General features: G+C 33.4%; 1 protein-coding gene across 15 annotated transcripts in view; it reads right to left on the bottom strand.

Annotated features, from left to right (window-relative positions):
* PCNX1 (pecanex 1) overlaps positions 1-14,270 on the bottom strand; it is a 163,629-nt gene that overhangs the window by 48,232 nt on the left and 101,127 nt on the right. For all 15 annotated transcript variants that reach the window (XM_072839123.1, XM_072839131.1, XM_072839125.1 and 12 more), the window contains 5 exons: positions 12,261-12,432; positions 11,643-11,753; positions 8,443-8,534; positions 1,440-1,549; positions 687-792 (listed from right to left, as the gene is read on the bottom strand). In XM_072839123.1, coding sequence (XP_072695224.1) covers positions 687-792; positions 1,440-1,549; positions 8,443-8,534; positions 11,643-11,753; positions 12,261-12,432 — 591 coding nt within the window. The remainder of the gene's footprint in view (positions 1-686; positions 793-1,439; positions 1,550-8,442; positions 8,535-11,642; positions 11,754-12,260; positions 12,433-14,270) is intronic.

Raw genomic sequence — 14,270 nt, 5'->3', positions numbered from 1 at the left:
AGAACATGTGAACAGCTCAAGTTCATTAAGGCAAATGTCATGACTAATTCAAGACCTATATAAATTCAGTTTTTCACAAGTGGAAATAATCTAAAATAACTAAGAAATATGCTTTGCTTCATAAAACAGATATGCATCTATAAAATTCATTTTTCAAATAATTACTAAAATATAGACATTGAATTTACTAAATTAGAAAATTTTTAAATTATGACATTTTCTTAAGTATAAATAAAATTAGTAGAGATAATTGCTATCTCCTTCTATCTAAAAAATAAACACACATACACTTTTCAGACTGCTGTAGAGGAATAAAACACACTAAGATTAGCAGGTGATTTACAAGGACAGTTTTTATCAACAAGAACAGTAACAAGAAAATCTAATTTATGTTAATATATGGATCTTTCAAATCCTAATTTAAACTGAATAGGATTAAGAATTCTATAAACAATGAAATTACTTCATTTCACCTAATCTTAAAATGAGTATTTAGCATACTCTTTTATACAGTAACAACTTTTGAGAATGAGCATTTCTTAACAGGTTAAAATCTGACATAAAAGCAGTCAACAATATATTATTTGCACACACATTTTCCCCAATTACAAAAGGCTTTCATTATATAACATGACAAACTGTCTAAAATTTACATCTTTAGATGATTGTAAAAAGCTAAAACTTACAACAGAATTTCTAAGTTTTTCAGGCAGTGGATCTTTTACTTCAGACAGAGGATCTTCTGGATTTTTCTCTTCTGTTTTTGGAAAAATCTTGGATTGTACCAAAGAGCTTTAAATTAAAAAAAAAAAAAAAAAAGAAAGAAAGAAAAGAAAGGAAGAAAGAAGGAAGGAAAAATAATAAAAAATCAATTCATAACGTGAAAACCAGTACTTCAAATGACAAATGAAGTTTATGACAAGTGTTCCGGGGTGCCTGGGTGGTGCAATAGAGTAAGCATATCCAACTCTTGGTTTGGACTCAGGTCCTGACCTCAGGGTGGTGGTACTGAGCTCCATGCTGGGTTCCTACATTCAGCTCTGTCTGCTTGAGATTCTCTCTTTCTCTCCCTCTGCCCCTCCCACTCATGCACACAGGCACACTCACTCTCTAAATAAGTAAATCTTACAAAAAAAAAAAATCAAGCATTCCAAGCATATTTAATCATTAGTAACTGATAATTTCTAAAAAGTTTACAATACTATAAATAAGCATATAAGAATATTTTTATTAAAACATAATTTTTAGAAGAGAAAAAGCTAACGAACAATCCTAGCTAAATTGATTAGAATGATCCAAAGTTAATATATTTGAAACCCAATACAGTTAAGTCAACAGCACTTTGACAAGGTGGTGGGAAAACAGATCTTAAGTTAAATCTGGAAGAAATCCAAACTTATTTAAATTTCTTTAATTCAGTAACAATTGATTGCACTTACAAAAGTACAGATGGATCACTGCTTTGTCGGCTGAGATGATAGGATATTGCCACTAATAAACCACAAAAAATGGAGAAAAGTACTGGAATATGCTGGCCATCCCAAGAATCCTGTTGGAAAAAAATGTTCTGTTTCAGAGAACAATATGCTTTTACTTTATCATCTATTATATTATCCTTTCATGTCAGTATTTTGGAGGAAGATAACTAAATTTAACAAAAAAATTTTAGCCATATTATCAATTGTATTCTTTTCTAGATAAATTTAGATTTATTACTTTCTGATGAACTAGAACTTTACTAGATCATCTTCAGGTTTCTTTTGGTACTAAAGCTCTATTTATACACTAGGAATGAAACATTTGCGTCGGATAGATGTCGCTCTTGATTTCTTTCATATTTCATGTGGTATTAAGCTTACGGTAAACTACATTCTCCCTTTAGAAAAATGAAATAACTTGGTGCACACGTCTGATTATGTATAATAGAGGAGGGAAAAAGCAACACATAGTACAACACATTAGATAAAACAGAATGCTGACATCGCTGTGCTTTTATCCTGATACCTTTGCTCATAATATGCTGCCATTTTATCTTCCAGAAAACTGAGTAGGCATTCAGTGCTCTTGAATAATGAACTCCATATTCCCCAAAATAAATAATGCAAAGGCTAGCTTCTAAAGTCAACCAAACATGTGGATGTAGATACGCATTTCATGTCTGCTCACTGCAAGATTTCTGGAGTCTACTAGCAAGATATCTGGTAAAGAGTAGATAATACTGACAAAAGGAATAGTTAAAAATTCTTAAGTATGGCCAGTGAGGTAAACAGCATACTATTCCTTCTTTCTCTTTCTTCTTTCTTCTTTCAAGAAGCGGGAATGGTAGGAGTGGGAATCCAAATGGTTGTTTATTATAGTACTTGGGTTTTTTTCCCCATTTAATAATAAAGTCTTGAAAATTGTTACACATCACACAACATACAGATCTTTCTGTAATGGCTACATCAAAACATCATTATCATCATATTGAACACTATATATTAAGCCCCATTCTTAGATCTTTGCTATTTCCTAAACAATTTTTTTTAAGATTTTATTTATTCATGAGAGACACACACACACACACAGAGAGAGAGAGAGAGAGAGAGAGGCAGAGACACAAGCAGGGGGAGGAGGCTCCATGCAGGGAGCCTGATGTGGGACTCAATCCCAGGACTCTAGAATCATGCCCTAGGCTAAAGGCAGGCCCTCAACCGCTGAGCCTTCCTGGGTTCCCCTTCCTAAACAATTCTTATGACCATCCTTAGAGATATATACCACTGCTCCCCAATTTACAGATGAGAAACTGAGGCACAAAGGGTTCAAGTAATTTGTTAAGTGATAAAGTCAAGAACTGAACCTTCTGATGATTGGATTTACTGAGAAGGAAGTTAAGCAATATAGGAGTTTGAGAATGAAAGGGAGATAAATACATAAGGAAATAAAAGAGAAACTGTGTGTAGGAATAGCATTTGCACAGTGATAATCAGGGAAACATATCAGGTATATGAGACAGGCAAGGAAGACCATGTGTGGTCGAGATGTGCAGTGAGAGGTGAAAGTAAGTTAGCCTACAGCTTCCATAAAGCAGAGTCCATGGATAATGCATAAAACTTGACAATATACACAAAGCGTAAAGTTAGTTACTTAGACATAGGGGGGCAAATACCAAAACAATCAACATAAAGAATTGAAAGTGGCAACTCTAAGGAAGGGATAGAGAGGGGATGGTTATTCCTGGCAATACGTATTGTAGAATTATCTGATTCTTTGAAAGATATACATGTACAATTTTAGTAAACATTAAAACTAATAAAAAAGATTTCCAGTACATCTACTTTAGAAAACTGGCAATTCCATTTCAGGGATTTACCCAAGAAAAATGAAAACATGTGTATGTTCATTGCAGCTTTATTCATAATATTCTTAAACTCTAAACAACTCAGATGTTCACTTCTAAGGCAACAGAGAAGTTGACATATACATATAATGGGAGTAGGGATGATTTAAAACTAAATGGGGTATTTTCCTGCAGGAAAAAGGAACACAATAATTTGGATGAATCTCAAAACATTATATTGAACAAAATATATCAGCTACAAAAGAGGTGTGATTCCATTTGTATGAATTTCAAGAACACCAAGTCTACAGTAAAAGTAGTTGGGGCGGGGGGGGGAATTAAAAGGAATATGAGGGAAATTTCTCATGGTGATGGAACTACATCTTGGTAAGGGTGTGTATTATAAAGGTATATGTATTTGTTAAAATTTATCAAACTGTCTAAGATACATGGATTTCTTATATAAAGAAATATATAAATTCTTCCTCAACTAAAGCAAAACAAGTGTTTGGAGAAAACTAAAAATTCCTGCTTTCATCTGACAAATTCTTGACACTACTTTTTTATTGCTCTCAGACAAAAGAAAAGCATACTTAAATTGATCTCAAAATCACTTATTTATATCAAGAATTTAGAATACTCATACATTCAATATAATTCATGAATATTTAAATAGATAGTAACTACAACCTTTATTGAATCACTAACTAGAAAAACAAATAGCAAAACAAACCAAACCACGTGATTTTTCAATGAACTCTGGTTAGAAGTGGGAGAAATTGCAGTAACTATGAAAAAACAAAACAGAAGTTGACCGACTTTGACAGATTAAAAGATGGGTTTGTTCTACCCACTGTAGTGGGTTTGAACATCCAAATTCTAGCAATCTCTTAAAAAATATGAAAGGGATCCCTGAGTGGCGCAGCGGTTTGGCGCCTGCCTTTGGCCCAGGGCGCGATCCTGGAGACCCGGGATCGAATCCCACGTCGGGCTCCCAGTGCATGGAGCCTGCTTCTCCCTCTGCCTATGTCTCTGCCTCTCTCTCTCTTTCTGTGTGACTATCATAAATAAATAAAAATTAAAAAAAAAAAAATGAAAGCATCAGGCAGCCCAGGTGGCTCAACGGTTTAGCGCCACCTTCAGCCCAGGGTGTGATCCTGGGGACCCAGGATCGAGTCCCACATCGGGCTCCCTGCATGGGGCCTGCTTCTCCCCCTGCCTGTGTCTCTGCCTTTCTGTGTGTCTCTTGTGAATAAATAAAATCTTTAAAAAAAATATGAAAGCATCTAGAAAGTATACACACATTATTAGGATGCACTAAAGTTGTTTTAGAAAAAAATTTTTAGCTTTTAATGAGCTAAAAAAGTTCAAGGAAAAATGAAAGAATAAACAAAAGGAAAACAAATCAATCAAATATAACAAACATAAACAGAAATAACAAATATAAAAGTCTGTATAGATAAAAAGAAAATCCATTCCTAAAGGTATGTAATAATGCCTCCCAATGTATCCAACTGCCCAGAAGTAACTATGGTTATAAATTTCTTGTATATTCTTCTATGATTATTCTATGTATATACAAGCCATTGGGTATGTTTAAAAAAAAAAGCACAAAGGAAACATCCATTTGGGGGGGATATTACCTTCCTTTTTATTAAAACACACACATACACACACAAATGTGATATATATAGCACACCCATACAGGAATATTATTCAACCTTAAAAAGGAAGGAAATCTTGTCATTTGCAACAACATGGATGAAACTGGATGGCATTAAGCTAACTGAAATAAGCCAGACAGAGAAGAGAAATACTTCATGGTATTATGTATACGTGAAATTTTTTTTTTCAAAGAAAAAGTCAAATTCATAGAAACAGAATAGAAAATAGCTGCCAGAGACTGGGAGGTTGGGGAAATAGGGAAAGGTTGGTAAAGGAGTATAAACTTTCAGTAAAGGTCTGGCGGGGGGGGGGGGGGGGGGGGTTAGAAATAAGTGAAAGTCAAAAGGTACAAATACTTCTGGTTATAGGATAACTAAGTCATTAAAATGTAATGCAAACCATGGCAACAGTATTTAATAAGACAGCACTGCATATTTGAAAGTTGCTAGGAGAAAGATCTTAAAAGTTCTCATTAGAATGTACACAAAAAAGCTTTGTAACTGTATGAACAATATTTACCTATTGTGATTATTTCATAATACACACAATTAAATTATGTTGTACATCTGAAACTAATCTAATGATACATGTCAATTATATGTCATTAAAAATTAAATAAACTTAAAAATATTTTACAAGGATGAATAAGGTCTGAAGATCTAATGTATAACATAATGACTATGGTTGATAACACTATTGTATAACCGAAATTTGCTAAGAGTAGAACTTAAATGCTCTCACCAAAACAAAACAAAATAAGATAAATATGAGGTAATAAATGTATTAACTTGATGAGGGGAATCCTTTCACAGTGATTCAGATCATCAAATACACTTTTAATGTCTTATTTTATTTGTTGATTATACTTCAATAAATCTTGAAAAAACAAATGGCTTGTCTTGAAAATCATTCCACATTACCATATAAAAATGTTCTAAATCTGCAGATTTACTGTAAGGGTGACATGTAAAACTAAAAGAGTATAATGAAACGTCACCAACAAAGAAGAAAATAATTTATCTTCCTGTGTACCTTTAGGATTCTTTGGCAGTTTTATAATTGCTCTTCTTCTGCTAGATAATTAGAGTTAAATAGCCCATTGTACACTGGTCTAGAAAACTTATTGCACTGTTAACTTCTACGATTCCAACTTCCAAATAATGATTCACTTTCCAAAACATGTCTTAAAGCACAGATCTAAAATCTGTACCGTAGGATGGTTTACAGGCAGTGCACCTTGGAGAAGTTTGCATTTGGATCTTGCTGCCTCCAATTCTTTCCTTGGTTTAGCTCCATCAAGTATTTCCCTCTCTACTGGGTACCCCCCACCTTGAAATGAAATCAAGTCTCAGATCTTTTAAAAAATAAAAACCTGAAAACAACCCCCATTATGTACACATTATCCAACTATATTTTAGAAAGAGTATCTTACATTTCCTTAATATTTACTCAAACCCAATCTTATATTCATCTAGCTTCCTCTGCAAAAACATCAAAGAAGTGGTTTGTTGAAGTCACCAATAACCTGTTAACTGCCAAATTCAATAAAAACTTTTTTCAGACAATTCTGCCTCTGAAGTTTCCTTTGTGAGATTCTGTTCTATCCATCACTTAAATATCAGCATTTTCCAGGGTTCTATCTGCATCCATTTCCTCTTGTCAACCCAGGTTAGCAGTCTTTTACTTACATTTTCACTGAGTTGATGAATCCTAAATCTTTTCATCATTATCTCAAACCTCTCTACATAAACTACCCACTATGCATCTCTCAAATACCCCATAGATGTCATCAAATTAATGTGTCCATCTATAAACAACCACCTTCCTCGCTAAACTCAGAGATCTCCAATCTTAGGCACTAGTATCACTATCTAACCAGCTGTTCAAGCCAGACTCTACCCAGAAGTCATGCTGGACTCTCTTTTGGCTTTTTTCTCTTTATCCATAGAGTCTCCAAATACATTCACTGAATCTAATTTTAGTTTGGTCCCTCATAATTTCAAGATTGCAATACAACTCACCCGATTTCTGATCTTTCTTGATTATATTTCAATCTCCTTTCACACCAGAGACTATAAGTAATCTTTTTGAAACGCAACACTGATCATTTCTTTACCTTACCTAAAATATTCTGATAGTCTCTTAAAAAAAATTATGATGGCCTTCCATCTCCACACCAGTAAGTTCAGGGTAAGATATTTCATAATCCAGCTACTGCTTACGTTTCCAGCCTTACTAAAGGCCATCTTTCCTCATGTACCCAAAAACCTCCAGCAATTTCAAATTATTTGCTGCTTCCTGTACACAACACATTTTCTTGAGAGCTCCATGGCTCTTCATCCCTTATTTCAACTAGCTAATTTCTGTTTGTCAAATATTGGTTAAAAAGCGAACTCCCTTGGAAAATTATCTTTAATTCCTTTTGGCTGAATAAGGTGATAACTTATATGCCTATACCACTCTGTTTTCATAGCCTTCATCATCCTCTACTGAAAGTGTTGACTGACTTATTAATCACATCTAACAGACAAGCAACTTAAAAGCAGGAAATGGTGTTTAGCACAGTAACAGGCACACAGTAAACATTCCCTAAATGCTACTGTATAAATGATGCAAAAAAGGATGCTATGGATCACTTTTCTTAGTCCTTTCAACCCTATCATCCTCTGGTTGTCTTGCATTAAAGATTAAAAAAAAATAAAACTTGAGGTTGAGAATTGTTTACAAGAAATTTAAGATTTTTATGTTTACAACTTGGTGACAATCTTTTTAAAATAGGGCTAATTGGGATGCCTGGGTGGCTCAGTGGTTGAGCATCTGCCTTCAGCTCAGGGCATGATTCCGGGGTCCAGGATCGAGTCCTGCAACAGGCTCCCTGCAAGGAGCCTACTTCTCCCTCTGCCTAAGTCCCTGCCTCTCTCTTTCTGTGTCTCTCATGAATGAATGAATGAATGAATGAATGAATAGATAAATAAATAAATAAAATGAAGCTAATTAAGGCTCATCCAGATCTTTGTAAGTCAATAATGACATTAAATTTCAGTGCATTAATTTTGACTAGAATGTATCTTAACTTGCAGTCCTTGGCACTTGTGCTCAGAAGCTTCAAGAAATCTTGATGTGAATAAGACATATATATATTCTTAAAGATCTAAAATTAATTTCATATTGTTATTATCACCAACCTAGTTTTAATAATCTGTTTCTAATATTAACCTATGATTACTACCTGAAAAAGGATTTACTTTTAATAATCGTTAACCATGAAATTGCTTTCAAATTCAAAGTAAACAAGAATGAAAATAATGCTCAAAATACAAAAATCATGGAAATCAATGCTACAATGGCCCCAGGGAGAAAGAGGGAAGGTGGCTTACATCATTATTAGTCAATTAAAAACAATCTTCACATAGAAAAATAGCCTTAAACATAAAATTGTACTATCATGTATTGCTCACCTTTAAAGCGCCATAACACAATCCATACAGTAAGGCTACTGCCACAATGCTACAGATAAAACTGTAAAGTGCTGCAAGCAAACTTGTAGTGGCTAGACAAGAAAATGAAAAAAATTTAGCATTTTATAAACATTTATGGAAAAAACACATCTTAAAAGGCCACTGAAAAGTATGTAAAATGTTGTAATACTGACTACAATGAAATATCTACTCATTTGATTTTTAAAAATTCAGTCAAATTCAGTTACATTATCCTATCCTTTCAAAAGATTTTAAAGTGACAAAGGTTTACTACCCACAATTTTTGATACAAGACAAAATATATCCACCTTATAAGTAATAAATGTTTATACACAGCAGAAAAAAACCGTACCTATATTATGCTTCAAGAATGTATCTTCTTATTTACAAAAGTATGGGGAAATGAAGCTTGTGGAGGCTTAAAACAACTGGCAATGTATTAGGTATTCACCAAAAGATATTAGTCTCTGTAAACAGAACTAGTATTACCCAAAGAAGTACATTTATATTCCCATGTGTTAATTAACTCTCACAAAAAAGTACAGATCTAATTACTAATAACAAAAAGTAGACCCATCTCTTCAGTAAGTGGCTTTGGGAAAACTGGACAGCTACACACCAAAGAATGAAACTAGACCACTTTCTTACACCATACACAAAAATAAGTTCAAAATGGGTAAAAGATCTAAATATAAGACAGGAAACCATAAAACCTCTAAAAGAAAACATAAACAGTAATCTCTTGGACATTGGCCTTAGCAATATTTTCCCAGGATCTGTCTCCTCAAGCAGAGGAAACAAAAGCAAAAATAAACAATTAGACTACATCAAACTGAAAAAGCTTTGCAGAGTGCAGGAATCTAAGAACAAAACAAAAAGGCAGTCTACTGAAGGGAAGAAGATATCTGCAAATGACATGTTCGATAAAGGGTTAATATCCAAAATATATTTTTAAAAAACCTCATACAACTCAACATTGGCAAAACACATAAATAATCCAATTAAAACATACAGAGGACTTGAATAGACATTTTTCCAAGGAAGACACATAGCTGGCCAACAGATACATGGAAAGACATTCAGCATCACTAATCATCAGGGAAATGCAAACCAAAACCACAATCAATGTCAGCTCATACTAGTCATAGTGGCTAGCATCAAAAAGACAAGAAATAGTAAGTGCTGGCGAGAATGTGGAGAAAAAGGAGCCCTCATGCAACTGTTGATGGGAATATAAATTGGTGCAGCCTCTAAGGAAAACAGTATGGAGGTTCTTTAAAAAATTAAAAGTGGAACTACCATATGATCCAGTGACTCCATTTCTGGCTATTTACCCAAGAGAGTGAAAACGCTAATTCAAAAAGATATATGCACCACTATATTTATTGCAGCATTATTTAACAAGAGTCAAGATATGGAAGCAACACAAGTGTCCTTCAACAGATGAATGGATAAAGACTTAGCCACAAACATGAATGAAATACTGCCATTTGTAACAACAACATGGATGGACCTACAGGTCATTATTCTAAGTGAAGTAAGTCAGACAAAAAAAGACAAATACTGTATGATTCACTCACATGTGGAATCTAAAAAACAAAACAAAAAACAAAAACAGAGAGAGACTCAAGAACACGTAACAAATTAGTGGTTGCCAAACTGAGGGGATGGGCAAAATAGGTGAAAGGGATAAAGAGACAAACTTCCAGTTATAAAATAAATAAATCACAGAATGAAAAGTACAGCATAGGGAATACAGTCAATAATACTGTAATAACTGTGTGGAGTGACAGGTGATAACTACACTTACAGTGGTAAGCATTTTTTTAATGTTTATAATTACTGAATCACTATGTCATATACTTGAAACTAATATAATATTGTATGTCAACATCAACTATATTTTAATAAAAAATTTTCTTAAATTCTATTCTGATAAGTGGAAAAAAATAGATTCAGTGGGATTATTAATAATAAGGACTAGGGGATGGCTAAGATAGTTACCCTTTATTTTTAAAATATGGATACAAGATTTTTGTTAATAGTAATTTTATATGGTAATCATAAAAAGATCTACATGAAAAAAATTTTCTTTAGGCAATATTAAAAAACTAACACCTTGCACAAGTTTGTAAATGACAATATGATGAAGCCCACTATTATAAATTACCTACCCGAAGCCCCCTCCATGCCCTAAATACTCAAACAGTCTTCTACCCATTAATCTATGAAGACCAGCTTACTCCTAATTCATACCCCTTCAAAAATTTTTCAAACACTAAAAATGCCCTAGATTCATAGCAACATAGAAAGAGATTAAGATTACTTAAAATTTAAGCTACAATAACATTTTATCAACAGAGATGATTTCAATGCATATGCTTGGAAGATATGGACTACAAATGTGGAGTATGAAGAGAAACAGATCACAAAAGTTATATAGTAATTCTTTCCCTTTCATATTTTTTCTCTAGTTGTACACTCATCTTTCAAGTAAAATTTTAAATGGTTAAGTTATATAACAATGTATTTTAACCACAGTGTCCATAAAATTATTTTCAAGTTCTGCAAACCATTATCCATTTCAGAGTAATACTGGTATGGTCTTTCTCATTTTCAAAGTAAAATATACATGTAAGAGGGGAATAAATTTCTAAGTGTATCAATCCATACCCATATATCTTACTCTAAACACAGAGATACTTCTAAAAATCTTATCTAGTAAAATATTTTACTAAAAGCATCTGGTTTTGGCGTTTCCATTCTAAAGAAATAACAGAGCTCTGAAACCATAATCAGAGACATACCAAATAAACTAGTACAGAATCCAAATATAATGTCATGTGTCAGAAGTCAATTTATTTGGGATAGGCTTTCACAAATATTTCATAAGTTTATACAGATTCCATCTAAACTCACTACAACTTTTAGTTTTAGATAATGGTACTTCATCACTTCTTATAATGTAATTCCATTATTCCTGGATCTTTCAAAAAAGTGGCAGATCTGACTACTTTGTTCTATCTACAAATTAATTCCTGCTCAGTCTTTAATTATTAAATAAATGCCTTTTTCTTTTTAATTTCAATTCTAAAATGAAAATTAGAAAGGTATTTTAATGTTACTTTATTAATAAACTGTAAAACTATAATCTGTAATTTTTAAAAGAAACTACTCACCATTACCACCAAAGATATGAATATCCAATTGCTCACAAAGGTACATTACAAATGTATTCACTTGAGGCAGGAGACCAATGAAAAATACTATTGGGAAACAGAGTGTAAACACTACAGAAGAAAAGAAAAGCATGTTAAAAACATATATAACAATCATCCTTTTGTTCATTTTAAGATCATAAATGATCTTAAGATCATTTAAGATCATAAATGATTAAAAAAATACAAAATGTATATGAATACAAAAATTAAAACAATTTTTTAAAAAACATCATTTTAAATTGTTTCTTTCTACATGACTGCTTGGGTATTAAATAAATTTTTCAATGATAAAGAACAGCTTTTAAAATTATTTCAACCATTTTCATATAATAGTTATCTGAGATGTAGAATCAAAGGAAAACTTTAAGAACATTTGCTTCAAGAACAGAACTTTTTCATTAACTTTTTCCATTGTAATAGCCCTATAGTTTTGTTCCTCATGGAGAGGATTACAATAAACAGCAAAGGAAGCCTATTAAAATCATTTTTAACTATGTAACTGATCTGTTTATCAGGGAACTATTTGTATACAAATAAATTTATGTTAAGATCTGAGATACTTTAAAGACAACTCACCTATAACTAAATCCCTGGCTGATATAAGCACCAGTGGATTAGTGAAAGTTATTCCATATAATTTGAACTTGGTTGTAGTAAGGTTTCTGCTACCATAATCCAAGAGCCAAATAAGACCACAACATAAACAGAAATAAACTGGTCTACTGTAGGCAATGATACGATTATGACCCTGAAAATGATATTTAAAAAAAGAAAGTCATGTTAGTTGATTTTAAGAATTACAACTAGCTATTGAGATCTTTGGTAGCTTATATTCTAAGGATTCAAAATGTATCCACATGGAAGCAAAGTTTCTGACTGTGGCAGAAGGAAATTACAAATACAGGAAGGAAGAATAGAATGAACCCTGTGGTACAGGACTGAAATCAGACGTATCAGTATGAACTTATTATTTTTAATGCACAGATAGCTATAAGATGTGTGTATACATATATGTGTGCACGTGTATATACACAAATATATTTCTTAGCTTTATCCATTCAGAGGGCCCAGAAGCAATGACATTCTAGTAATAAACATTACTAGCATCAAGATTTTAGTTTACAAATAACACATTGACTAAAAAAACTAGGCCTTCACAGAGAAAAGGCTGGTTTTGGGCTAGGGTAGGGAAAGTATAGATTAGCCTGGAACATACTGTGAAAAGGAAGGAAGTACTTAAAGACTGATAAGGATAAATCAAAAGAACAGGAAGGGCAGCGTGTGGGCTTCCAATGGCCAAATCAGGGACAATTTGTCCATCAAAATAAATATAACATTATAGTTCACTGAATAAAACATGAATCCACAGCAATACAAATAAGTAAGCACAGAAAGAAAAATTCTCCCTTATAGTAAAAAGTCAACTGATAAATGTGTAAGGAATGATGGGATTAGAAAATCACTATTTGGCAACCATCAAATGATAAATGATGCAGGCAAGTAATAGCAATAGATTTATTGAAAACAAGTAGGTGGAAGTTTGTGGGGCAAGGAGACATAATATAAAATCTCAAATATTTTGCTATGAGACATTTATTAACTATTGGAAAAAAACAGTTCACATTACAATAATTAGTGGTTCTCAAAGGACTGGGAGGTAATTTTGCCCCCTAGAGGACATTTGGCAATGTCTGAAGACATTCTGGTGGTCTCAACTGGGGAGTGTGTTCCCAGCAGGCATCTAGTGGGTAGAGGTCAGAGGTAATGCTAGACATCCTATAACGTAGAGGACAGCACTCCTCCCTCCCACTGATTTTCAACAAAGAATTATCCAGCCCAAATATTAGTACTGCAGAGTCTGAAAACCCTGCAGATACTACCCTTAGCCAAAAGATGAAAGTTAATATGACTAGTAAAAGGATAAATTAGTATCATGTGCTTCCCAGTATGACACACTGAAAAGAACACAACACTTACATAATTTTCCTTCCAAAAAAGCATGTCCTGTATCTAATCAAAAGGACACATCAGACAAACTCAAATTAAGGGATGGTCTACAAAATTAATGGCAGGTACCCACCGAAAGTGTCAAAAGCATGAAAGACAAATACATACTAAAGAACTCCAGATTAAAGGAAGCTAAAAAGAACAAATGCAAAATCAGGGATTTTCTATTGTCAACTGAGTCAACGGAAATGCCTGAGTAAGATCTGTAGTTTAGAAAACAGTATTCTATCAATGTTCAATGTCCTGATTTTAATAATTATATTGAAACTAATCATGTAAAGGAATGCCTTTGTTTCTAAGAAAATACATGGAAGTCCTGGGGCACTGTGTCTACAATTCACTCTCAGAAAACTGTGTGTGGAGTGAATAGAGATGGGGGAAGTGGTGGAGAGAAACTAATAAAGGAATAGGCAAATATGGTAAATGTTCACACAGGGATCTGGGTAGATGGCATCAAGAATTCTTTGCACAGGAGCACCTGGGTGGCTCAGTCGGTTAAGCGTCTGCCTTTGGCTCAAGTCATGATCCCGGGGTCTGCTTCTCCCTTTGCCCCTCATTCCACTTGCCCATGTGCATGCA

Source organism: Canis lupus, chromosome 9, assembly GCF_048164855.1.
Source record: "Canis lupus baileyi chromosome 9, mCanLup2.hap1, whole genome shotgun sequence".
Classification (NCBI taxonomy): Eukaryota; Metazoa; Chordata; class Mammalia; order Carnivora; family Canidae; genus Canis; species Canis lupus.
The sequence above is the reverse complement of the archived record's forward strand: the minus strand, read 5'-3'. Positions and strand labels throughout refer to the sequence as shown.